This window comes from Cetorhinus maximus, chromosome 5 (assembly GCF_964194155.1).
Source record: "Cetorhinus maximus chromosome 5, sCetMax3.hap1.1, whole genome shotgun sequence".
NCBI classification, from domain to species: Eukaryota; Metazoa; Chordata; class Chondrichthyes; order Lamniformes; family Cetorhinidae; genus Cetorhinus; species Cetorhinus maximus.
Genome location: NC_135883.1, coordinates 124598788 through 124626215, shown reverse-complemented (window position 1 = coordinate 124626215; position 27428 = coordinate 124598788). Strand labels below are relative to the sequence as shown.

The following is a 27428-nucleotide window of genomic DNA, read 5'->3' as shown; positions in this document are numbered from 1 at the left end:
AAACTACACTTAAAAGTGTTTAAAAACTCTGTTTCTCACAATGCTGCCAATGACAGTAGAAAAGTAATCTGACCAAGACGGCCCTATGTGGTGAAAATCTTGTAAAAGGACAGTGTACAAGTACTTATTTCTTTTTAGATCTTAGAAATGTTGAAACTGAACAAAGAAAAATTGATTGTGTCTGATAAAGCACATATTGAAGGTTGTATATAGTATTGTAGTTAAATAAAGTATCACACATTCAAGTCAGATACACATTTATTGCTTCCATTTTTTTCTAACCTGCCATCTTCATGGCTAAACTCCACGAACATGATGAAAACACATTTTCTTTTTAAACAACGAAGGATCATGTACACTGAATCTTAACTTCTGCTTGCCCTTCTCCCCAACCCCCCCCATTAATTTATCTTTTACATGGTGACACTCCTTCCAAGTGGTTAAGTTTAATTTTCCAAGTGATCCATTACAAGTAACAGATATTTTACTTGCTAGAGCCTAAAATCACACACCAGTTTTGACAAAGTAACAGGAAAGTCAACAGCTCCAATCTCAGTTGTGCAAATGCAAACAAATCATGCAGGACCAATATTGCCTAATCACTCAGCTACAGTAAGGCCTTTCAAACACAAATAACTTTGTTGTTTCAAATAATGTACATAGTGGGAAAGCTAGGCACCACACCAGCTTAAAAAAAAAATCAAATCTAGCAGTTTGTATCATGTTCAAATCTACTAGAGACTCAGTGTTAGTTCAAAACTTCCAACTGTGCACCAGCAAAATAAACGCTAAAATGCTTCTCCCTGTTTCATGCACAGTATTATTTTATGTTAACAGGCTTCTCATTAGAAATTCATTTCAGCACTACAAAACCAACATAAATGTTTGAGCTGTACTAGTACAATATCATTTCAACATGTGGGAGTCAGCAGGGATGCATCTGATTGCATAATTGCTGTCTAATCTTGTTAAGTTAAAAAAAAGCAAAGCCACTGCTGTCGGAGGCATAGCTGCTCAAGGGGGGCTTTCACTTTGAATTTGCACTCACTATTTTCCGCTCGTGCCAAGCATAAACAGCAACCAATAGAGTCATCAAGTTGAGGTCTGCCATGTCAAGTCTGTCGGCAGGCAGGCTAATCTGTGCAGCTTGCCTGGACCAGATCTATAATGGCAAAAACAACTTTGGTGATATTGGCTGTCGATGGAGTTTAATCTAAATTTAGTTTAAACTAACTGCAATGGGAAGAATATTATGCTATTGCCATTGGTCTTGGATTGGCTTTGCTGCTCTGTATAGAAAGTACTGACAGTATTGGTGATTTTGTGTGCTTTTGTATAATAATTGAATCTTCCTCATTTTTGACACTATTAAAAGGCTTTGGATGGCAGTAAAAACTAGCATTCCAACACACAGACCTATGCGTGTGGTTCCCCAACATCAGCAAGCAATGCTGGTCCTCAGTAGATTCCATAAGTTTTTAAATGTATTGCAAGTGATTCTGTGACACTTATTGCTGGATCACTGTATGAATTTTTTTCCACTTTCCTTTTACCAACTGTAATTTAGAGAATGGTTGACTTGTGGCTAAGCCTCCAACAATGCTTTCATTCAGGTGTCAAGAGGTACGTCAAAATCTACTATAGTAGATTTTTCCCTTTCCTGTGGATCAGACATCTGATCTCCATACCTCCCTATGACAGCACTGATGAACTGAAAAATCAAATTTTTGTTGGTTCTCTATCCATTAAACCTATTCAGTGTTGTAATTTTTAAACAAAAGCTGGAATTGGCCAAGGAACGAAAGCAATAGGCCAGATGTTTCTCTCATTGCTATTAATTTAAAGATTTAGTGGCTCATTAAAATAATTTAGATTTTAATAGCACCTATGTTTTCTAATTGACTCAATAATAGACACTTCAGCTTCCCCTCCCAAAACATCATTTTTTCCTGTAGGAATTCTCTGCCACCAACTTTGCGCAGTTGCAACTAAAAGTATTCAGTACTTGGAAAACGTGCAAGGTGGGGAAGTGGAGAGAAATCAAAATACCAATATCTGATCAGCACTTGATATATCAAATTCTTATTTACTGTGCTAATGAAGAAGGTATCTAAAGATATATATTCCAAATGAAAATATTGCCTCAGCAGCACTGGAGGTCAAATGCAATAGTTGATCTGCTAGAGAAAGGAGCAATTCTTTTGTTCCTCTGTCCTTTTGAAAATGCAACCTTTTCAGAGCAAGCACTGACCAATTTAATTTCAATACCATATGTTATTGTTAACTCCAGATAGAGATACAAGAATCAGTGTTTACTCCATATTGGGGTTGCTATGGGCCCTTGTGGCGATCTATCTATCATAATGAATTCCTCAGGGTTGTCACAGGCTTGGTAGTGGATTAGCAAATCCTGGATAGCACGTTCCTCAATCTGAAAATCAAAGATAAAAATGTTTTCATTTTGAAATTAAGATATTACAGTAATTTTTAACTGAATTCCTCAGTTGAAAAGCCACTGGGAACAGTCTACCTTTACTAAATTCCTCGCTAAAACATGCTTTTATCATGGTTCATTTACTCACTACAAATCTAGAATGACAGCTAACTGACTCAGAACTTCAATGTCACTGGGGCCGGGATTTTCCAGCCCTGTCGTGGGCAGGTCCTGCCGCAGGCGAGGCGGTGCCCCAACCAGGAGTCCATCGGCTTGCAGCAGGACTGGAAGATCCCGGCGGCGGACGGGTGCGGAAAATCCCACCCTGGATCAAAAACCTGAAATGCCCTTAACAGCACTGTTGGTGTACATACACCACATGAACTGCAGTGGTTCAAGGTGGCAGCTTACAAACACCTTAAGGGAAATTGGGGATGGGCAACAAATGCTGGCCTTGCCAGTGATGCCCACATACCATGAAAGATTTTTTTTAAAAACTGTTTAAAGCGAATAGAATAATAAGAATCTGAAAATTTAGGCTCCAGGCATTCAGGTCTGTCAACAATTAAGGTTACTGAATCTGTAATACTGGAACGGCAACAGTTACAGTTGCTTAGTTTTTACACATGAGAATTGGGAAGACTTCAAAAGCATTGCACTACCAGTAGAAAAGAGCAGCAAGATGGTGCTTGGGGTATTCAACAGTCAATATGGCTTTGTTGCTGCCATTTTCTGTGCTGGTTAGAAAGTAGGGCTTGACGTTGTATGCACTGCCTCTGAATATCTAGATTTTAGCAGATTCCAAAGTAGGTTGTAACACAATGTTTTGTTAGTGGCCAATAGCGTACAGGCTAATTGTGACTGTTTATTAATCGGAGCTCCCAACAATGCATCGCAACTTCAATTTTACAGCAACTGAACTAGTTTCACATCTGAATATTACTCTCAAAAGAGTGCTGTACAAATGTTAAATTCCAAATGTGATTGTGTCTAATTAGTAATAATTAATAAAGGAGGAGCTCCTTTATGACCAGATTTAACTTGAAAACATGATCTATGGCACTATAAGGGAGGAATACACTTCTACAGAGAATATAGAAGGATGTAAGGAATGGGCAGGGAAAGAACAGGGCAAAACGTTTAGAGTGGAATCATGAGGGGTCTGGACAGAGTGGATAGGGAGAAACATATCCCATTGGTGCAAAAGAACCAAAGGTGACAAGAGGAAGAAATTTTTAATGTAATAAATAGATCTGGAATGCACAGCCTGAGTGTGGCAGAGACAGATTCACTTGTAGTTTCCAAAGGAAATTGTATAAGCATGTGAAGAAAAAATAATGCAGGGAAAGAGCAGCAGGGTAGGACTGAGCTCTTAGAGAATTGGCACAGACAATGGGCTGAATGTTCTCTTCTGTGCTGTAACCATTCTATGAGTCGAGATAACAAACTGCACAGCCAGGACTAGCACAGGTTCAGTAGGTTGAATGGCCTCCTTTTGTGCTATATTTCTTTAATTCTAAGTTTCTACACTGTCTTTGCCTCTAGATGTACATGGAGACTATTCCTTGCATAGAGATAGACAATTGTGTAGTGTGCAAATGAGGAGCACATCAACACATCTGCCAGGTTATATGCCGTTGTCATCCATGAAACCTTTTCTTTCCTTGTATCTGAATTATCGTTGGCCTTGTTCAATAGGTTAATTTTCCAAAAAATCTTTCTGAAACTAATGAAAATATTGCCTCAGCAGCACTTGAGGTCAAACACAATAGTTGATCTGCTAGAGAAAGGAGCAATTCTTTTGTTCATCTGCTCTTTTGAAAATGCAGCCTTTTCAGAGCAGTTAGTCATCAGAACAGTTTAAAAATAGTGTTACCTGAATCAAAGCCAGCGGTTTCTCCCTGCTCTTCACAAGTGCAGCTTCTTGCTGACGTTCCTCCTCCACTATAGCTGCAAAAGTGATTGGAGTCATTGCTGGTGGGCTTTTAGCAACTGTCATTAACCAAGGGCTGTTAGAAATGAAATATTTATAGTTAATATATATTGAAAACAATTAACATAGCCTTTGAGAAACAGGTACTTTTTGTGCTGACTGCGTTAGTAGCAACAAATTTTGCAGTGACATTAATTATACATTGCCTTTTGCATAGTGCTAATTTCATAGTAAATATTGGCTACACATGTCAAAAAGAAATTCACAAATGTAAGGCTAAAAGGTTGTTTTCTTTCAAAAGAGTTTACAAATAAAAAATCAGTAATACAGAAGAGCTACAAATAATTAATCGGCTCTTAAAAGTTGACAGTAGGTTTGCAATTCTGGATGCCTGTTGTGATTCCAGGATTTTAGGATGCTATTGCGATTATACTGAAATTGGAGACTGGGCTGACAAGTTACCTTCACAGAATAAAAAACTGTACTATGATCCACTAAAACTTGGGAAAATTAGAAATCACAAAAATGAATCTTTTAAGATGGTTCAAAATGCATTTATATTCATTCTCAACATGTTAAAAACAAAGTGACCCTTAATTCTGCAAAGATTTTCTTCAGCTGGCGCAGGGATCATTCATGTTCAGCACATCTGATCAAAATGACTTGTCTCAGACCACGAGACTGAATGACATATATATCCTTCCATTTCATTTCCATGACATGCAACAAAGCCACATCTAGTACACATACCACTCCATCAGCACTCCAATAGTCTAAGGAATTTTATAGAAAATTAAAGCCCTACTAGTAAGTCACTCATAGCTGTCCATTTTGCAACAATGCAAAAGTCCTTCAGAAAGTAGCGTGTCATCACTAATGTACCCTTTAAGCTGTGCAGCCCAAAGTTTTCTGCGCAGGCTGAGTGAGAGTCAGCCCCTTTGAGTTACTGCGCAGTCACGGCTGCGCAAAAATATTTAAAGGGCCTGCGGACTTAAACGAATTGGCCACAAATTACAAAGAAAAAATGAGAGGTACATTGGTCACCGCCATGGTAAAAGTGAAGCTTTGTAGAAATTATTCCAGTCATTGTTATCGCACAGTCCTGCTGAAGTTAGCAATATTGACTGACACCAATAATGCTGGTCCCAAATGCTGTTTCTGTTGACATCAACATTGCTGACAAAGATCGAGACGCAGTCCCAGAATTACAACATAAACATTTATAGCACAGGAGGCCATAAGACTATAAGATGTAGGAGCAGATGTAGGCCATTCGGCCCACAGTCTGCTCTGTCATTCAATGAGATTATGGCTGATCTGATAATCCTCAACTCCAATGTCCTGCCTTTTCCCCATAACCTTTGATTCCCTTGCTGATTAAAAAACTGTCTATCTCAGCCTTAAATATACTTAACGACCCAGCCTCTACAGCCCTCTGCAGTAAAGAATTCCACAGATTCACTACCCTCTGAGAGAAGAAATACCTCCTCATCTCTGTCTTAAATGGGCAACCCCTTACTCTGACATAATGCCCTCTGGTCCTAGACTCACCCACAAGGGGAAACAACCTCTCAGCATTTACCCTGTCAAGCCCCCAAAGGATCTTATATGTTTCAATAAGGTCACCTCTCATTCTTCTAAACGCCAATGAGTACAGGCCCAACCTACTCAACCTCTCCTCATAAGAAAATCCCTCCATACCCGGGATCAACCTAGTGAACCTTCTCTGGACTGCCTCCAATGCCAGTACATCTTTCCTTAGACAACTGGACCAAAACTGTTCAGAGTGTTCTAGGTGTGGTCTAACCAGTGCCTTGTATAGTTTTAGCAATACGTCCATATTTTTATACTCCATTCTCTTTGAAATAAAGGCCAACATTCCATTTGCATTCCCTATTACCTGTTGAACTTGTATGCTAGCTTTTTGGATTCATACACGAAGACCCCCAAATCTCTCTGTGCTGTAGCTTTCTGCAGTCTTTCTCCATTTAAATAATATTCAGCTCTTCTATTCTTCCTATCAAAGTGCATAACGTCACATTTTCCCACATTATATTCTATCTGCCAAGTTTTTGCCCACTCATTTAACCTGCCTATATCCCTCTGTAGACTCGTCAACCTCGCCACTTGCTCTCCCACCTATTTTTGTGTGATCCGCAAACTTGGCGATAGTACATTCATCTCCCTCATCCAGGTCATTTATATTGTAAATAATTGTGGCCCCAGCACTGATCCCTGTGGCACTCCACTAGTTACAGTGGGAAATGCTCCCGTTATCCCAACTCTCTGTCTTCTATTAGCTAGCCAGTCCTCTATCCATGCTAATATACTAACTACCTTCAACACCATGGGCTCTTATCTTTCCAATCCTCTAGGGTTTAGCCTTAAGTGCAGAATCTTATCGAACGCCTTTTGGAAATCCAAATATATTATATCTACTGGTTCCCCTTTATCTATCCTGCTTGTTATCTCCTCAAAGAATTCTAATAAATTTGTCAGGCATGATTTCCCTTTCATGAAGCCACGCTGACACTGCTCGAATATATAATGTATTTCTAAATGCTCTATTACATCCTTTATATTAGACTCTAACATTTTCCCAATGATGGATATTAAGCTAACTGGCCTAGAGTTGCCAGTTTTTTGTCTCCCTCTCTTTTTGAATAAGGGTGTTACAATGGCAGTTTTCCAATCCTCTGGACTTTTCCAGAAGCCTGAGGATTCTTGGAAGATTACTACCAGTGCATCCACCATCTCTGCAGCTACTTCCTTTAATATCCTCGGATGCAACCCATCAGGTCCAGGGGGCTTATCAGCCTTTAGCCCCATTGGTTTCCCTAGTACTTTTTCTCTAGTGATAGTTATTATATTTAGTCCCTCCCCCCGTTTTGCCCCTTGATTATTTAGTATTTTTGGAATGTTATTATTGCCTTCTACTGTGAAGACTGATGCAAAATATTTACTCAACTACTCTGCCATTTCCTGGTTCCCCATTATTATTTCCCCAGCATCATTCTTTAAGGGGCCTATGTTCACTTTGGCCTCTCTGTTTCTTTTTATACATTTAAAGAAGCTCTTACTGTCCGTTTTTATATTACTTGCTAGTTTACCCTCAAAGTTTATTTTCTCCCTCTTTATTGTTTTTTTGGTCATCTTCTGTTGGTTTTTAAAACTTTCCCAATCCTTTGGCTTATCACTAATCTTTGCCACACTGTTATGTTTTTACATTCAATTTGATACAGTCCTTAACTTCCTTGGTTAACCATGATTGGGTTATACTCTTCCGGGAATCCTTCTTCCTCACTGGGATATATCTTTGTGAGTCATGAACTATTTTCTTAAACGTAAGCCATAGTTCATCAACTATCTTTTCTGCTAAATTCCTCTCCCTGTCCACTCCAGCCAGCTCTGCCCTCATTCCTTAGTAATAACCCTTATTTAAGTTTATCTCAGTTGTTTCCGACCCAAGTTTCTCACTCTCAAACTGTATGCTAAATTCTACCATGTTATGGTCACTGTTTTCTAGGAGATCTTTTACTGAGATCATTCATTTAACCTGCCTCAATACACATTACCAGATCCAAAATAAACTGATCCCTGGTTGTATATACACGACCTTAGCTACAGAAATGCAAAATGAATCCCACTGCCCTCTGTCACTTAGCTTTGAAGCAGAAGACACAAATATTTTTTCTGATTTTCCTTAAAATAGGCAATGGCCTCTACTTTGACCACTCCATGCGCCGAAATATTCTATGCTCTAGTAATCCATTCACAAAATTTATCCTAATCTATCCCAGTCATTCTCTGTACTGCCAACTCCTCTTCCCAACCAAAAGAAATAATCTTTCCCTATTCGCTATCAAAACCAGTCATAGTTTAAAAAACTTTCACTAAAGAGTCTTAGTCTTCTGTTTCCCTGGAGCTTACTGTATATAAAATTTCTCATTTACATGTGATGTCTGCACAATCAGAAAATTACTATTTATATTCAATTGGATTAACCATGTAATGTGTAGCTAATTGCAATTTTAAACAGTGACTAATTTAAAAGCAAAATTTCTACATTTTGCAATGTAATCGGTCCTAAATTTTTCTGCACAGAGTAATCAAAAATAATTACTCATACTAATGTAACAGGAAGAAACGCAATGGCAAGGATTTTCAGCTCAGCGAGTGGGCACGGGCCCACACACACGGGCGTGAAATAGCTCACGATGATGTCGGGTGAGCGTCCAGACATCATCTCGCACTCGCGTGATATTGCGGTTGGCGGACGCACTGGGAGTCAGCAGCGTGTCCACCGACAATTAAGAGTGTTGCTAAGCCCATTAATTAAAGTGAAATTTTCCATGCCCATCCAACCTTACAGTTGGCGAGCGGGCAAATAGGCCAAGTGGCCTTTGCATTTTTTGCAAAACCTCATCTACAGGCTGGATGAGGTTTCAAATAGTGATTTTAAAAAAATAAAAATAAAATTAAAAAAAAATTTTAAATTCATTTTTAACATGTCCCTGCTCATGTGACAGAGCCACATGAAGGGACGTGTTTTCCTTACATCTGAATTCTTTATTTTTAATGTTAGAAATCTTCAGCTCCCTGAGGCAGCTTTGTGCCTTCAGAGAGCTTTCACTGAGTGCACTCGCTGCGCTTGCGCAGACTTCAGCGCTTGCACTCCTCCCACCCCCACCCCGGCAGTGCTGAGGTCATCAGTGTGCTTTTCACGCTGGCCAGCAAGAAATTGCAGCCGGGGCCCAATTGTGGGCAGTGGTCCATTGCGTGGTCACTCTCAGGCCTGCCCGCCCGATGAGGTAAAAATTCTGCCCAACATTATTCCCATTTGGGTATGGATTTTAATCAAAATCATGATTTTGTTAAGTACTGAAATATTTGGTGAAGAAGGACAATACAAAGGAAAGATGCAAATATTAAACTTAAAAGTTTATACAGTTGAGCCTTTGCTCCAAAAAGTTACACTCTAAGCCAATTTCCCTATTTACATACCCACAGGAAATGTTTGAACAGTGGCCTTAAAAGTAGACCAGGTTGGCAGTTAAACATCACATTAACATTCCAGTACACCACTACAGGAGATCCACCAGTTTAAGTATTTCTGCATTTATCAGCTTCTCTGTCTCAATTTTCTACAGACTGTTCTAGCAATCATTGATGAGCCAGACAAAAACTACATCATACACTGATGCTCCATCATATCATGAAATGTGCTGAAAGTCAAATTGATGTTATTTTTTTCAGTGAACTTCATCTCCAACACAGTATTAAACAATCCCCTGACATTTTTAAGCTGGATCCGCATTTTTGAACTGAACTGGCAGGATCAAGGGATTGCAAACTTTAGATGACAGATTTGTGTCTGGGAATTTCCTACAGTTAGCTTGATACTGGGATAGAAGGAAGAGAACAACTGACAATAGAGTTGTTTATTTTTTACCCTCCTCTGGATTACTGAGGAAAAATGGTAGGAAAGAGTCAAGGTGAACCCTTCTCAAATTCCATGAAAGAATAAATTATGGCCAACTGACTAATCAGTGAAATGAAATCACCTACCTTTGTTTGACTAATTACAATGTGCCTTGCAATGTATTAGATAAACATAGCCCATTTTCATCAAACAATAAATTACCTCAACTAAAACTGATAAATTTCAGATCTATATTAAAAAATTTCTAAAATCAATATTCAGAACTTACAGCAGGGAAAGGATGCACAAGATATTAATCAAATTATTTCTGATCTGATACCAAACTACTGAATTTACCTATTTACTCAAAACCTAACACCTGATGAACAGCGGAGTCAATTGGTGAATTAAGAAACTAAACTGGAGGATGTTTTATGGATGTTGGCACATGAACGTCTTCATGAATGTTTAACTGGCACAACGTTTGAATTATTTCATCGCCTCCTGGAAAGCCTGTCACATGCATCTTCCTATAAAGCTGCATTAACATCCCCTCACTGTAAATGAGGAGAGAGGGTGGGAGAAAGAGAAAGAGATAGAGAGAGGGAGAGTCCCTCAATGTCACTTTTGCACAACTCCACATAATAGTAGGGACTTTTCACCCTTTTAAATTGGGAAACTGTATATTTTGCAACTGGAAGAGAAAACAATTTCTGTTTAAGTGGTATGGTGGGCAAGTCAAAGAGATAAAAGCTTTTTTTAATAAAAGTTTGCATCATTTGCACAGAAATCAACAGTACTCAAAAGATACAGTTCCAAACATAATCATGGTCTAAAGCCACTGTTTGAAATATTAAAATGCTAAGTTTTGCATCAAGTGGTTACTTTTAAATGATGTGCTATGCACATTCATGATTATAGCAGCAGCATGCTGAAAGGATCAGTAGTGTAGCTGAAGCTTTTCTTTAGCCTTCAGGGGGTACTTTTGAAGATCTATGGCAGAATTTGTACTGCATGCTCATTATCTGAAAGTTTAGCCATATACTAATTTAAGTATTTCGTTTATTTATCAATTCATTAAATTCTTCACCTGGTAGGTTGCTCATATTTGTTGCTAGGCTGCTCTTGTTGTTTAGAATTATTTTCCCATGAGCTGGAAGGCAGAGAGTCACCTGCTTTTTCTGACGACTTTTCTTCCACCAGAAGGTCACGGAACGATTTTGGGGAGGAGAGTCCATTGAATGAAGTCACCCTAAGTGAAAAATGTTTTGTAACAGTTAACAAATTTATTACTGAAATGACTGATCAAATAAAAATGAATAATAGTGCTGAAAAAAGAGACATGCTGCTGAAGTTTTTCACCTTGCACTCATCAGGACAGATTCACAAGAATACCAAATCTCAAAGGGAACAACAATTTATACTGCTTAAGAGGATGCAGACTGATTGACAATTGTACTCTGGTTGGTCAAGGTGTTGCCATGGAGAATGCACCAGGGAACAGTTAACTGCCAATCTTTTGTTTAAATTCAAACCAGGTAGGTCAACTCTGAATGGTCAAGGTACTTCCATTGGGGAATGGCTCTTTCCTAAACAAGCTTTTGTTTAGTTGAAAAAGGTGCAATGCGTGGAGATGTTCTTTCTATTTGCAAAGGAAAGGGCCCCACGTGTGAATATATGGACCTTCTAGAATGCATAAGTGAGCCACACTGCAGGCCCGACTGATAATCTTAAATTGGTTGTCAGTGTAATTCTTAGTACAATTAGCACTATTTAGCAAGTTTTGTCCAACTGCGGCATCACACCTAATATTGGACACTGTGTTCTGAGTTTTGCAAGCTCAAGCTGGTTAAGTACGGTGAGTTATTTGCCTGTTGCGAACAGCTGAAGGGACTGTTTGAGATCCCCCAGTTGTAGGGACATATGTCCTACATACATGGCATCACACCAGCACTGAAATTCATATACCACATTACTCATTTGTGTCGTAGGCAGTAAAGTTTGGAAACTGAATGGCAAATGCCTTGTTAAATAACATAGGCAGAACATCTTTTTGGTTTGAAGGCAGCATTCTGTTAGTGGAGAATATCACTTGTGTTGCTATTGCATAGCACAAGTATGAAATGGTTAACCTTGTCGCTCAAATTTTTGAGACACCCTACTCTTCTGGGGTAATTTAAGGTAAACTGGGCACTTTTCAGGATCAAAAGTGGCAGCCTTAGGCCTTATTCATGAGTTTGCACCATATGCAGCGAGCAGTGATCTGAACAGGGTAGCCATTATCCTGCAAGATTGCTTTGATGCTTCCTATTTCGGCATCAAGCTTGCATGGTGAGCAAATGGCTCAGGCCTTATTTACGAGGTTACTGATAAGGCCAATGTTATAGTGCTTGGGACTGTAGGAACCCCAATGCATACATTGACCAGTGAAAGTGAAGATTTCTCAACAAGCACATTGAGGAAAGGGAACTCATTTGGCTGCTTCATTTCAAAGGTGAATTTGAGCGGAGGTTGGAGCCCCTTAAGGTATGTAAGGAAATTCTTATATGCAGTTGCAGATTCAAATATACCAATACCAATATATCAGCTACGTATCGAAAATATGCAAGGGGTAGTTTTGTGTTACAAAAAAGCAGAAGCCTATGTTATTTAACAAGGCATTTGCTATCCAGTTTTCAAACTTCACTTTCCCAGTTGGGTGTCTAGGCCATACGTCTTCAATAACTTTCAATGGTGACTCAAAATGACAAATGTACTTATTGCAAGTGACATGCAAATGCAGCTGACAAGTAGAGGAAAAAAAATTCATCACAAGGAAAGGCACTAATCAAGTTTGAGTACTTGACACATCAGAAAATACAGCAAACACCTTAAACATTATTTAAGATTCATTTATAAAACATATTTTCAATGTGTTGGCACTTTTGATCTTACCAAGCATTTCCTGTCTTTGATGGGGTTAAGGTAGTCAGATTTGATTTCACAGGTGTGCTGTCCAGTCTGCTGTTTGTACTTGGCTCCTTAGCTGCCATGGCAATCATCTTTCTTTGTTTCTGAGAAAGCTTCACTCCATGGCACATTGATTTATTCCCACTGTGAAAATATTGCATGGTTAAACAATCATCAAATAATTGTTTTTTGCAGTGTTACATGAAGCTTAAATTTACAAATTGTATATTGAGCATCCACAGGGATTAGCAATGTCATATTACCTAGAAATAAAATTGTCTTGCATTTTAATCATAGGGTAGAACTTTAAGTCCTACGGGCACCCGCTCGCCTGACCCGATCGGGCATAAAATAGCGTGATGACGTCAGACTAGCGCCCCAACGTCATCACGCACTCGCGCGATATTTTGGTCGGCGTGCACGCGCGAGAGTCAGCAGCATGTCTGCCGACAATTAAGAGGCCTATTAAGGCCATTAACGTATTAATTAAGTGCGATTTTTCATTGCCGAATCGGCCAAGTGGTCTTTGGGTTTTTGAGGAAACCTCATCCATGGGTGGGATGAGGTTTCTGGTATTAAAGAAAAATAAAAACGTTTTGACAGAATTTTTATAATCTATATGTTCATGTGAGGGAGTCTGACGTGTGGACATTTTTTCCTGCATTTCCAAATCTTTATTACATGGTTTAAAGTTCTTCAGCACCCCGAGGCAGCTCTCTGCCTTCAGGGAGCTTTCATTGCACGCTTCTCATGCCCAAGCAGACTTCAGCGCTCACCTTCTTCCCGTTCCCACCCCGGCAGCACTGAGCCTTTGAGTGCATGTTTCACAGTGGCTGGCCGTTAATTGGCCAGTCAGCGTGAAATCGCAATCTGGGTTTGATCACGGGAAGCGGCCCATTTCCTGGGCCTGCCCACCATGCCAGCCTGACGACCTGAAAATCCTGCCCATAGTATAGAATATAACTAAACTAGTAATGTTCATCTGTTATAAAAAGGGTTACAAACATTTATAAACTAAGTTGCAAAATTTAATATAGAAAGTTAGATTATTTTATAAGGTTTTCATTCATTTAATGCTCAAAATCCTTCACGTACCATGAGAACTTGTCCAAATGATTCTGAGGAAATCATATGCTGAATCACAACCATGAAATTCGCATCTTGTATAATTAGGACTGTACTATATCTGACCCCCTAACTGCATGTCACATAAACTTGTTGGATATGTATGTTAATACCAGTTCTTTTGCCTGGAAGTAATCTTTAGTAACCCCACTACAAAAACCTTAGCCAAAACAAACAAGATATCCTGAGGACATAGCTGTGAGGGATTGTAATGACTGAAGGATATCATTCAAAGAATGAAAATCCTACTCGATAAATAAGCTTTCATCCATATGGTGATAATCTGCACAGACCCGGAGGAGCCATGCTAAAACACTGACAATTTAGAAGAAGGGAAACACCAGCTAGGAACGTCTAACCCTCGCTGCCAAATTAATCATGTGCAATAATCAAATTTAAATGGTAATGTTTGGTAGACACATGAGAAGTACTCCATATAGCTGTAAATCAATGCTGAAAACGGGATGCCCAGTATGTGGCAACAGAATGACTGGAATAGCCTTTACTTGACCTCATGGATTCCTATCATCTAGATGAAAGCATCAAAGATAACACTCGTGCAGCCTTTTTGCTATTAGCTTCATCGCTGAGCTGTCTAGGATTCCGTAACTACCATTAAAATAAACCTCGATTTCCTGAATTCCTCTGTTTGAACATAGAGAGATTTAGCAGCAACCACAGCGTGGAACCTATGATACCTATCTGATTGATGTGGAGACAGATAAAATGAAAGAAGAACAATTTCCTGGTTAAAATGAAACTCCGAAAGCTCCCAGTCCCATGAAGTCAGAATTTAAATAGGTATCCATTCCAACAGTCCTAAAGCCAGCAGTTTTTACAAAGCTAGTTAAATGGAGGGCTGATCAAATAATAGTTCTGTACCACAATTTGAATCACTGAACCAGAAAGAGCACTCAACATTTTTCCTACTCGTTATAAACTTTACATAACAGTATTATAGAAATGCCTTTCATTTATTAGCATGTCATAGAAAGCGCATGCATATGAATGTGGAGGAGGAGAGGGAGAGGAAGGGGGCATGTGTAAAATCTCCTGTGCCCAAGAAAAAATTGAAGGCTAGCCACCTCCTGTCTCTCAACACCTTCAGTCTGTGGTTTTTCTAAGCTTGCTTGTAATATGTAATACAATAGTGTAAACAAGTTGTACAACGTATTGAACCAAACCTGCTGCTTTCATTAGGCTATTATGCCGTGCATCTGCTCCAGGTTCCAGCCTCAGCAAAGCCTCTGGCTTCAGCCTCAGCCTACTAAAATCTCTGCTCTGCTGAACCACCGTCACACAGTTGTCTACTTATGGGTTGGAATTTTAGGCCTGTTACCCAGGAGCGGATCGGTAGATGGAAGAGTATAAAATCGGATGGAATGGCAATGTGCCCATCTACCTGCCTCTGCTGAAATTTTACCAGCAGCTGAGTAGGTGTCAGATGACCCACCCTCCCTTGAGGCTATTGAGGGCCTTACTCACTTGTACTTAATTCCTCCAGTCCCATGAAGGACAATGAGCAACAAAACTCTGCCACGGGCATCAGTCCATTGCAATCTATCTCCCTCCAGGAGCACTGCTCTTGAAGGTCCTCCTTAAATATACTTGTCCAGGTTTCTTTGCTGGCCCTGTCTTCTTTGCCCATCTGATGGTGTCCATATGACTGTCACTCTGGTGCAGCGTATGTGTGTGAGGCAAAATAGCTGTTCTGCCAGTCTCAGTTGTCTCTCCAACACCATGTCCCACAGGTGCCTCTCATCAGTTCTCTGCAGCACTTCTTCATTGGTAATGCTGTCTCACCATATGATGCCCAGGAACTTACATAGACAGCGCTGCTGAAAGATGCCCAACTTGTGACACCTTTGCTGTTCTTTCCCATGTCTCGCTAGCGTGGATTGCAGTTGGTACTATTATGGACATAGAGGGTCACAGCTTCAAGGTGTCTTGGCAGAGGGTGTAGTGGTGCTGGGGGGGCGGTGGCACATCTCCCACATGGGTGCAGAAGTCACGACCTCGGACAGTTAAATCCCTGACCACTGTAAAATCCAGTCGTGGTTTCCTACACTGCCAGGGGTGGGTTCACCCCTGGAGTTTCAGCCAGTGGGCAAGGCCATCACCTCTGCAAAAAATTCCAGCCATAGTTACCAAGAAACAGGGGATCCACACTAATCTAGCTCCCACTTGATCCACCTTTTTACACCCCACCTTTTTAATATATACTGCGCCTCCCTCCCAAAACTTCACTCATTGATTCATACTCCACCCTTTTCACGAGTTATACCAGAAACTGCATACCAGTAGTACCTAAGATCTCTGCTTTCCATCTGTGCTTTGGCAGAATCAGTGCATTGCTGTGTGTGTGATCTCATGCCTAGTGTTAGGTTTCAAAGTGCAACCGAGATCCTGAACTTCATTTTTTTTTTTGCAGAGGACCATTTAAAAAAAATACAAAAACCTTTTCTGAATGAAGTGTTTTGCACAAAACTGCCTTGTGTCCTGAAAAGGGCAGATTTTTCTCTTAACTTATAGAAAGATGGACAAAACAGTTGAATTCAAGAGGAAGGTGAAAGTGACTGCCCTTGACATTAAGGCAGCACTTGACCTAGTTTGGCATCAAGGAGCCCTGACAAAATTGGAGTCAATGGAAATCAGGAGGAAAGCTCTCAACTGGTTGGAGTCGTACTGAGCACAAAGGAAGATAATTCTGGTTTTTGGAGCCCCATCATCCTCGTCTCAGGACATTGCTGCCAGAGTGTCCTCGGCCCAATTATCTTCAGCTGCTTCATCAGTGATATTCCCTTCAACCCAAGGTCAGAAGTGGGGATGTTCACTGATGATTGCACAATGTTCAGCACCATTTATGATTCCTCAGATACTGAAGCAGTCCATGTCAATATGCAGCAAGCCCTGAACGACATTCAGGCTTAGACTGAGAAGTGCCAAGTAACATTTGTGCCACGCAAGTCCCAGGCAATGACCATCACCAATAAGAGAATCTAACCATCTCACCATTCTGACATTCAATGGCATTACCATCACTGAACCACCCCCCCCCTTATGAATACTGTGGCTACAAGTGCACATCAAAGGCTGGGAATTCTGAAGTGAGTAACTCACCTTCTGACTCCCCAAAGCCTATCTACCATCTACAAGGCACAAGTCAGGAGTGTGATGGAACACTCCACTTGCCTGGATAAGTACAGCTCCAACAAACACTCAAGAAGCTTGACAGCATCTAGGACTAAGCAGCCCACTTGATCAGCACCCCATCCTCCACCTTAAACATTTACGTCCTCCACTCTGATGTATAGTGGCAGCAGTGTGTACCATCTACAAAATGCACTGCAGCAACTCATCAAGGCTCTTTTGGCAGCACCTCCCAAACCAGCGACCTCTACCACCTTGAATGACAAGGGCAACAGATGCATAGGAACACAACCACCTGCAGGTTCCACGCCAAACCACACACCATTCTGACTTAGCAGTATATCGCTATTCCTTCAGTGTTGCAGGATCAAAATCCTGGAACACCATTCCCAGAACAGTTCGTGTGCCTGGGCCAAATGGACTGCAGCGGTTCAAGGCAGTGGCTCAACACTACCTTCTCAAAAGCAAATAGGAATGGGTAACAAATGCTGGCCTTGCCAGTGATGCCCACATCCTATGAAAGGGTTTTTAAAAATTCAAACCAGCTCATGCCAGCTTTCTTGGTGAAGAGCCTAGAGCTAAAGCTGAACAATTAAGGCACAATAAAACAGCTAGAAACACGAAGGAACAAAGCTACACTAGTCCTTTCTATATAAAAAAAATGCTAACTGTAGAGCTTGACTCACAGTAGTTGAAGAATAGAGATGGTAAGAGCAGAAGCCTTTAAAAAGGAGATAAGGAGAATTTACAAAGGTCATGGGTTTTATTGATACTGAGACAAGAGGTTACATGATGCAAATTTTACAGGTTTGCTTACACATGTGTTTCCAACAAAAACAAATCTAGTTAGGACTAGCTTCTACTGTGTGTAAATAGAGAAATAAAACATTAAAAGCTTTGTTCTGATTCAGTATTACTTTTGACAACAATAAAGCTTTATACTCACCTTGCATTAGTCTTTGGTGCAGTTACACATTTTTGCATATTTTCTTCCATTTCCATGATAGCTCGTAGGCCTCCAGTGGGAGGACTCGCAGGACTGAAGAAATTAATTTAGGAAGTGCATGACAATTATGGGTCATATTTGAACGGCTCATAGCTTAACAACAGAAGGACTAACACAATAATGCACATTAGAACTTTATATAGGATAAATTTTAAATTAGTCTCAAATGTTGCAACTAATGGAACAATACTGGATGTGCCTGTATAAGCAGGAGCAAGAACAGTAATGATAATCAGGCACTCAAGGCATGAAAGTTCAGCATCAGGATCATATGTTTGAAAAGAGGACAGTCAAGATTAGTAGCAGCTAGAGAAAGGGAGCGACAGCCAGAGAGCGAGGGAGGGAGCGACAGCCAGCAAGCTAGCAACGGAGGGAGGGAAAGAGGGAGGAAGGCAGCAAGCAACAGCCAGCAAGCAGGGAGGGAGGAAGCCTCAGCTAGTGGGCAGCAAGCGAGGCAGGGAGGGAACAGGTGGCGGGCTGTGAGCGAGCGAGCGACGGGCTACGAGCGAGTGAGCACGAGATAGCGAGACACAGAAAAGGAAGAGAGAGAAGCAACAAGGATCCAGGGATGAGTAAGGAAGATGACTGGGACAGGATGAGCAAGGAGCGTAGGAAGAGGCAGCAGAAAGAATGATGGCTTTGAAGGGAAATGAAGTAGCACTGGGAAGGAGGACTCAATTGGGCAGCAATTCACCTTGGGCAGGAGCACTAGTCGCAGGTATCATATTGACATCATGTTACACGGCCTGCCTAACACACATTTCCACATTTAACTAACTAATGTCAGTTAAACTGAACTTCGGATGAAGTATATAATAGGTAGCTAATGGGATCCTGCTCATTTCTGTGCCACTGTTCAAAATGAATTTTGATCCCAGAAGGCTTTCTAAACTGTTGCACTGTGGACCATTCCTCCAGTTTCTTAACATGTGTTTTCCTGATGTCTGGCTACAGGTGCAGTAAGTCAGCTCCAGATCAGAAGAAGAGATAATGAGGGATCAGAACAAGTATGTTCTCTTAAAGAAAACAGGTGAGACTAACAAACCCACAGCCCCTTGGACGTCAAGGCCTTAAAAGGAGTGGATGAAGGAAAAATGGGAAGCTTATGAAAGATACCAAGAGCTCAATACTATAGAAGACCTAAAGGAGTCTAAGTGGAGGGGTGAACTTAAATAGGAAATTAGGAAAACAAAGAGGACATAAAAAAATTATCAGCAAGTATTATCCAGGAAAACCTAAAGATGTTTTATAAACACACAAAGAGCAAAAGGATAACCAAAGAATAGGGCCTATCAGAGACTATTGGGGGGGGTGGCAGGGGCAATTGAGGGGAGAAGGTGGTTTTAACAGAGGGAGAGGGTAGGAACGAACAGGAGGTTCAGTCTAAGCAGGGGCTGCCCTGTGATCTGCAAAGGACGACGAGCGACACTCCCCTACTTCCTTCCCGCCCTTTAACCATTTGAGGTTAAAAATCAGGCTCCTGCTCCCGCCCTGCTGCCCGCACAGCCGTATTATGGCGTGGGCAGTGTACTATTAGGGCCCCAATAAAGCCTAATTAACCCTTAGATAAAAGCAAAATACTGCGGATGCTGGAAATCGGAAACGAAAACAGAAAATGCTGGAAAAACTCAGCATCTGTGGAGAGAAAAACACGGACTTGAAGCGTTAACTCTGTTTTTCTCTCCATAGATGCTGTTAGACCTGCTGAGTTTTTCCAACATTTTCTGTTTTCGTTCCTAACTTGCCCTTAATTGGTAATTTTAATATGGTGGGTGGGCTGCCGATGTATCCTCAGATGTTAAGGGAAGCCAGAGAAGAAATAGGCAAGGCTCTGACCATCATTTTCCAATCCTCTCTGCCCACAGGTGTGGTGTCTGAGGAATGGAGGGCAGATAACAATGTTCCATTGTTTAAAATGGGAGAAAGGGTAGACCAAGTGATTACTGGCCAGTCGGCCTAACCTCGGTGGTGGAAAAATGATCAGAAAAATTTCTGAGGGACAGGATAAAACTTCATTTAAAAAGACACCATTAATAAAAGACAGTCAGCATGAATTTGTTAAGGGAAGGTCATGTCTGACTGACATGATTGAATTTTTTGTGCAAGATCAAGGAGGGTTGACAGGGGTAATGATAAGGTTCCAGGAGGCAGACTAGTCATTAAAGTAAAATGATCCAAGGCAAAGTGGCAAGTTAGATCAAAAATTAGTTCAGAGGCAGGAACCAAAGAGTAATGGTCAATGGGTGTTTTTGTGACTTGATGCTGTTTGCAGTGGGGCTCCGCAGGGTTCAGTACTAGGCCCTTTGCTTTTTGTGGTATACATCAATGATTTCGACTTGAGTGTAGTGAGTATGGTTAAGAAGTAGATAATACAAAAATTGGCCGCGTGGTTAATAAGGCAGAAAATACTCTAGACTGCAGGAAGATATCAATGGACTAGTCAGGTAGGCACAACCATAACAAATGGAGTTCAATCCAGAGAAGTGTGAGGTAACATATTTTGGAAAGGCTAACAAGGCGAGAGAATATACAATAAATAGGATAACATTCAAGGCTATGGGCCAAGTGCTGGTAAATGGGATTAGGTAGGTAGGTCAGGTGTTTCTCAAGTGTCGGTGCAGACTCGATGGGCCGAAGGGCCTCTTCTGCACTGTGATTGTGTGTGTGTGAACAAGAAGTGTAGAGGAACAGAAAGATGTTGGAGTGCATGCCCACAGATCCCTGAAGGTGGCTAGACAAGTAGATAAGGTGGTCAAGAAGGCATATGGGACACTTGTCTTTATTAGCCAAAGTATAGAATAAAAGAGCAGGGAAGTAATGCTGGAACTGTATAAAACACTAGATAAAGCCACAGATGGAGTACTGTGTTCTGGTCACCACACTATAGGAAAGACGTGATTGCACTCAAGAGTGTACAGAGGAGATTTAAGGAGATGTTGCCAGGACTGGAGAATTTTAGTTAAGAAAGATTGGATAGGCTAGGGTTGTTTTCTTTGGGGCAGAGGAAGCTGATGGGAGGTCTAATTTATAAAATTTTGAGAGGTCTAGATAGAGTGGGTAGGGGTTCATAATCAAATGACATAGATTTAGGGTAAGACAGAACAGGTTTAGAGAGGATTCAGGGGAATTTTTTTTACCCATAGGGTGGAAGAGATCTGGAACTTTCTGCCTGAAAGGGTGGTAAAGGTAGTAACTTTCGGATCAATTATAAAGTACTTGGATAAACACAAAAGTGCCATAACCGACAAGGGTAAGGACCAAGAGCTGGAAAGTGGGATCAGGCATGATGGCTACTTGACGGCCTGCACAGACATGATGGGCTGAATGGCCTCCTTCTGTGCTCTAATTTTCTATGATTCTATTATAGATTGTGGAGCTAAGATTGATGTATCCAGAGTTTTTCAATTTTAATGTGAGGAATATGCCAAATTAATTTGAGATATTACCATTTCTTGATCCTCTAATTTTTTTTAGCAAGTCCATCTTCCCCCAGGAGGATGTTTCCTCATGTGGGTGAGGTCTCCCTTTTAAGATGGAGATGAGGAAATTATTTTTCTCTCAAAGGTGCATTTGTCCGTGGAATTCACTTTCCCAGAAAGAAGTGGAGGATAGGTCATTGAATTTAATCAAGGCTGAGCTAGATAGATTTTTGATGGATAACAGAGTCATGCATTATGGAGGACAGGCAGGAAAGTGGAATTGAGACTACAACCAGATCAGCCATGATCTTATTGAATGGCAGAGCAGGCTCGAAGGACCGAATGGCCTACTCCTAAGTCCTAGGTTCCTATCAGACTCCTTAAAGTCTACCCCTTTGAAAAAGTTTTGGTCAGCTTTCCTTTGGCTTAATATCCACTTTTTTCCCCCAATCATCCCTCTACAGTGCTTTAGCATGTTTTACATTAAAGATGCCACATAAACGGTGCTGTTAAAGGACAGAATGTGCTTTATTGCAAGACATTTACAATATGTATAACTCAAACACTGGACAGAACTAAATTACACTAAAAATATTTTTATCACGCATAGATCAAACATACAATATTCTTGATATACAGACATGCAACTTAAATATTCACACTGATAGCTTTCTAAATCAAAATGTGATATATTTATACCTGAAAGAACTGGTTACCCAGCCAGTAGCACTTCCAGAGTTGGATCTAGGAATGGGCTTTGGGTTAGACTCTCTCTTAGACGTCCATATTTTTTCATTCATTTTTGCCTCTTCAGTTGGATTTTTCATCTCAGAAACATGGGCTCTTTCATCAATCTAAAATTTGAAACAATCATGTATAAAATACCACTGCAAAGATGCTTTAAACACTTGAAATTACTGATCAACTTAGTCATTAAATTCTCATTAAGTACCACAAGCAATTAATTACATAGGATAATAGATAGCTGCTAGTACATTACAAGGTAGTCAATCCAATTGATGGGTCCTGACAATGTCAAACTACAAGAACAAAACTTTGGCTGTCTCACCATGACATCCCCCACCAGGGATGTCAGAGAGCTCTCCGCTTCTTCCTTGAAAAGGAGGCCCAACCAGTCCCCATCCCACCATCCTCCGCCAGCTGTTGAACATGTTCTCATATTGAATAATTTCTCCTTCAACTCTACTCACTGCCTCCAAATAAAAGGTGTTGCAACGGGTAAAAGCAGGTCCTAGTTATGCCTCCCTTTTGTGGGCTATGCAGAACATTCATTATTCCAGGTGTGCTCCCTTATCTCTTTTTCAGGCACATTAATGATTGTATCAGTGCCATTCCTACTCTCACCATGAGCTGGAAAATTTTGTCGACTCTGTCCCCAATTTTCACCTTTCTCTCACCCTTACCTGGTCCATTTCTGATTCTTTCCTTGCCTTCCTTGACTTCTCTGCCTCCATTTCTGGGGATAGGCTATCAACTAATATTCACTAGCCCACTGACTCCCACAGCTACCGTTGACTACACTTCCTCACATCTTGCTTCCTGTAAGGACTCTATTCCAATGTCCCAGTTTCTCCGTCACATCTGTTCCGATTATGGAACCTTCCATACCAGTGCATTCAATATGTCTTTCTTATTCCTCAACTGAGGATTACGCCCACCACCCCTAAGCTGACAGGGCCCTCTGCTGTGTCTGAACTATTCCATGCACCACTGCTCTCAGTCCTTTCTCTCTCTCTTCAGAATCACAGAATTGTTACAACTCAGGAAGCCATTCAGCCCATCATGTCTACACCAGCTCTCTGAATGAGCAATTCACTTAGTGCCATTCTCTTGCCTTTTCCCCGTTACCCTGCACATTCTCTCCTTTCATATAACAATCTAATTCCCTTTTGAATGCTTTAATCGAATTTGGCTCCACCACACTCTCATGCAGTACATTCCAGGCTTTAACCACTCGCTGCATGAAAAAGTTTATCACTTTTGCTTCTTTTGCCAATTACTTTAAATCTGTGCCCTCATGTTCTCGATCCTTTCATAAGTGGGAACATTGTTTCCCAACTACTCTGTCCACACCCATCATGATTTTGAATTCCTCTATCAAGTCTCTTCTCAGCCGTCTTTTCTCCTCCCTTCTCACCATCCAAGGTTCGAAATACTCCGTCCAAATGAAACATTGACTCGTTTGTACTTCTTTCAACTTTGTACACTGAATTTGCTGCTCACAACGTGGTCTTCTTCTACATAGCGGAGACCAAATGCAGGCTGGGTGCTGTTTTACTGAACACCTCCATGCAGTCCGCAAACATGACCCTGAGCTTCCAGCCGCTTATCATTTCAGTTTTCCACCTTGCACCCACTCTGACCTTTCTGTCCTCGGCCTGCTACGGTGTTCCAAAGAAGCTCAATGTAAATTCGAGGAACAGTACCTCATCTCTCTTGGCACTCTACAACCTCCTGGACTCGACATTGAGTTCAATAATTTTAGATCATAACCTCTGCCTCCATTCTATCTCATGCATTTTTTTTGTTGGTTCATTTTTTTCTTTATTCCTTCTTTTTGTATTCCATGATTCTAAAGGGCTAATAGCAGAGATGCATGAAACAGATGACACAATGGAGGACCCTGTCAAACTGTGGGGGTGGTGAATGGTGGACGGAATCCTTGGTTGAGGAATAAGACAGACATATTGAGTGCACAAGTATGGAAGGTTGCATCATCAGAATAGATGAAATGGAGATGGAGAAACTGAGATTGGAAGAGTGTCTCTACAGGAAGGAGGGCTGCTAATCTGTCATTCACACCTCATTTAGACATACTTTTTGTTTATTTGCTATTGCTATTACCACTCCCTTTGGCTTTTCTACTATGAACCTTTTTTTCCCATTTATTCATGAGAAGTGGCATCGCTGGCTTGGCCAGCATTTATTGCCCACCCCTAATTGCCCTCGAGGAGGTGGTGGTGAGCTGCCTTCTTGAACCGCTGCAGTCCATGTGGTGTAGGTACACTCACAGTGCTGTTAGGGAGAGAGATTCAAGATTTTGACCAAGCGACAATGAAGGAACGGTGATATATTTCCAAGTCAGGATGGCAAGTTGCTTGGAGGGGAATTTCCAGGTGGTGGGTGTTCACATGTGTCTGCTGTACTTCTTCTAGATGGTAGGGGTCGTGGGTTTTGAAGGTGCTGCCTAAAGAACCTTGGTGAGTTCCTGCAGTGCATCTTGTAGACGATACACATTGCTACTACTGTACTTCGGTGGTGGAGGGAGTGAATGTTTGTAGATAGGGTGCCAATCAAACAGGCTGCTTTGTCCTGGATGGTGTCAAGCTTCTTGAGTGTTGTGGGAACTGCACTCATCCAGACAAATGGAGAGTATTCCACCACACTCTTGAGTTGTGCCTTGTAGATGGTGAACAGACTCTGGAGAGTCAGGAGGTGAGTTACTTGCTGTAGGATTCCAAGCCTGATTTGCTCTTTTTAAATTTTTTAATATATTGATTCATGGGATGTGGGCGGCACCGGCTTGGCTAGCATTTATTGCCCTTCCCCAATTTCCCTTGTTCAGAGGGCATTTGAGAGTCAACCACGTTGCTGTGGGTCTGGAGTCATATGTAGGCCAGACCAGGTAAGGACAGCAGGTTTCCTTCCCTAAAGCACATTAGTGAATCAGACGGGTTTTTATGACAATCGACAATGGTTTCATGGTCATCATTAGACTTTTAGTTCCAGATTTTTATTGGATTCAAATTCCACCATCTGCTGTGGTAGGATTCCCGAGCATAACCAATCCAGTGACAATGCCACTGCGCCACCACCTCCCCTCTTGTAGCCACAGTATTTATATGGCTAGTCTAGTTCAGTTTCTTGTCAATTGTAACCCCTAGGATGTTGATAGTGGGGGATTCAGCAATGGTAATACCATTGAACATCAAGGGGCGATGGTTAGATTCTCTCTTGTTGGAGGTGGTCATTTCCTGTTACTTGTGTGGCGCAAATGTTACTTGCCACTTGTCAGCCCATACTGGATATTGTCCAGGTCTTGCTGCATATGGGCATGGACTGATTCAGTATCTGAGGAGTTTCGAATGGTGCTGAACATTGCACAATCAGCGAACATCCCCACTTCTGAACTCATGATGGAAGGAAGGTCATTGCTGAAGCACCTGAAGATGGTTGCACCTAGGACACTACCCTGAGGAACTTCTGCAGTGATGTCCTGGAACTGACACGATTGACCTCCAACAACCAGAACTATGAAACATTTAATCCTTCAATCTCACTTTCCCTCTACCCTATCACAGGCCTTCCTGTTTGTTCTCAGAATCACAGAATTGTTATGGTACAGAAGGAGGCCATTCAGCCCATCATGTCAACACCAGCTCACGAATGAGTATTATGACCTAGTGCCATTCTCCTGCATTTTCCCTGTAACCCTGAACATTGATTATTTGAATAGAAACATCAAATGCCCTCTTAAATGCCTCGATTGAAACTGCCTCTACCACCCTTCCAGGCCGCACATTCCAGACCAGAACCACTCGCTGGGTAAAAAAGCTTTTTCTCACATCGCATTTGCCTCTTTTGCAAATTACTTTAAATCTGTGTCTTGTTCTCAATCCTTTTACGTGTGGGAACAGTTTCTCCCCATCTACTCTGTCCAGCTCCCTCATGATTTTGAGCACCTCTACCAAATCTCCTCTTAGCCTTCTCTTCTCCAAGGAAAACTCTCCAAACTTCTCCAATCTGTCTTCATAAGTGAAGTAAGACTCTTCCGTACTCTTTCCAATGCATTCAGATCCTTCCTAAAGTGCGGCACCCGGGACTGTACACAATATTCCAACTGAGGTCCAACTAGTGTCTTATACAAGTTCAGCATAACCTCCTTGCTCCTGTTCTCTATGCAACTATTCATAAAGCTTTGGTTACTGTATGTTTTATCAACTGCTCTCTCCACCTATCCTGCCACCTTTAATGACCTGAGCACATATACATCCAGGCCCCTCTGCTCCTGCACACCCTGTAGAGTTGTATCCCTTATTTTATATTGTCCCTTTTTCCCCTCTCCCCCACCTTTTACTTGCTCAAAACCTACCACATCTCTAACTTTCCCCAGTTCTGATGAAGGGTCATCGACCTGAAACGTTAACTCTGTTTCTCTCTCCACAGATGCTGCCTGACCTGCTGAGCATTGCCACCATTTTCTGTTTTTATTCCAGATTTTACAAGTTTAATTATAAGAACATTAGTGTCTGTTTCAGCATTAGTGCACTGAACACAGCAACGGCTCTGGGTCCCAACAGCATCCTAGCTCTCGTGCTGAGGACGTGTGCTTCAGAAGTAGCTGCATCTCTGGACAAGCTGTTCCAGTACAACCACAACACTGGCATCAACCTGACAAAGTGGAAAATTGCCCAGGTATATCTGTCCACAAAAAGGACATAGTTAACTCTGCCAATTACTAATATAAAAGCCTACTCTCAATTAGCAACAAAAATAAAAATCATTAATTGCTATCAAGCAGCACTTTCTCACCAATAACCTGCTCAATGATGCTCAGTTTGAGTTACCACCAGGACTACCTGACTCCAGCCTGCATTACAGCCTTGGTCCAAACATGGACACTAAAGCTGAATTCCAAAGGCGAGGTAAGAGTGCCTGCCCTTTATATCAAAGCAGCACTCATCTGTGTCTGTCACCAACTGAAGTCAATGGGAATCAGGGGGATAACTCCTAAGTAGCTAGCACAAAGGAAGTTCATTGTGATTGGAGGTCAATCCTTTCGGCTGAAAAGTTACAAACCAACAGTTACAAACTCAAGGAGGCAAGAATTTCCTGGGCTAGCCTAAAGTAAACCAATTTTGTAAGTTGTGACAGAGTACAGCTCATATTGTAGGTAGAGAGAGTAGGGCTATAAGATTCATCATAAATAAATCATATCAGATTATGCCTCAAAACCTACTAAAATTATA

General features: G+C 41.2%; 1 protein-coding gene across 3 annotated transcripts in view; it reads right to left on the bottom strand.

Annotated features, from left to right (window-relative positions):
- Positions 1–240: 240 nt before the first annotated feature.
- ibtk (inhibitor of Bruton agammaglobulinemia tyrosine kinase) overlaps positions 241–27428 on the bottom strand; it is a 153849-nt gene continuing 126661 nt past the window's right edge. For all 3 annotated transcript variants that reach the window (XM_078542452.1, XM_078542450.1, XM_078542451.1), the window contains 6 exons: positions 22138–22292; positions 17960–18052; positions 12724–12882; positions 10880–11041; positions 4311–4443; positions 241–2431 (listed from right to left, as the gene is read on the bottom strand). In XM_078542452.1, coding sequence (XP_078398578.1) covers positions 2306–2431; positions 4311–4443; positions 10880–11041; positions 12724–12882; positions 17960–18052; positions 22138–22292 — 828 coding nt within the window. In that variant the 3' untranslated portion in view covers positions 241–2305. The remainder of the gene's footprint in view (positions 2432–4310; positions 4444–10879; positions 11042–12723; positions 12883–17959; positions 18053–22137; positions 22293–27428) is intronic.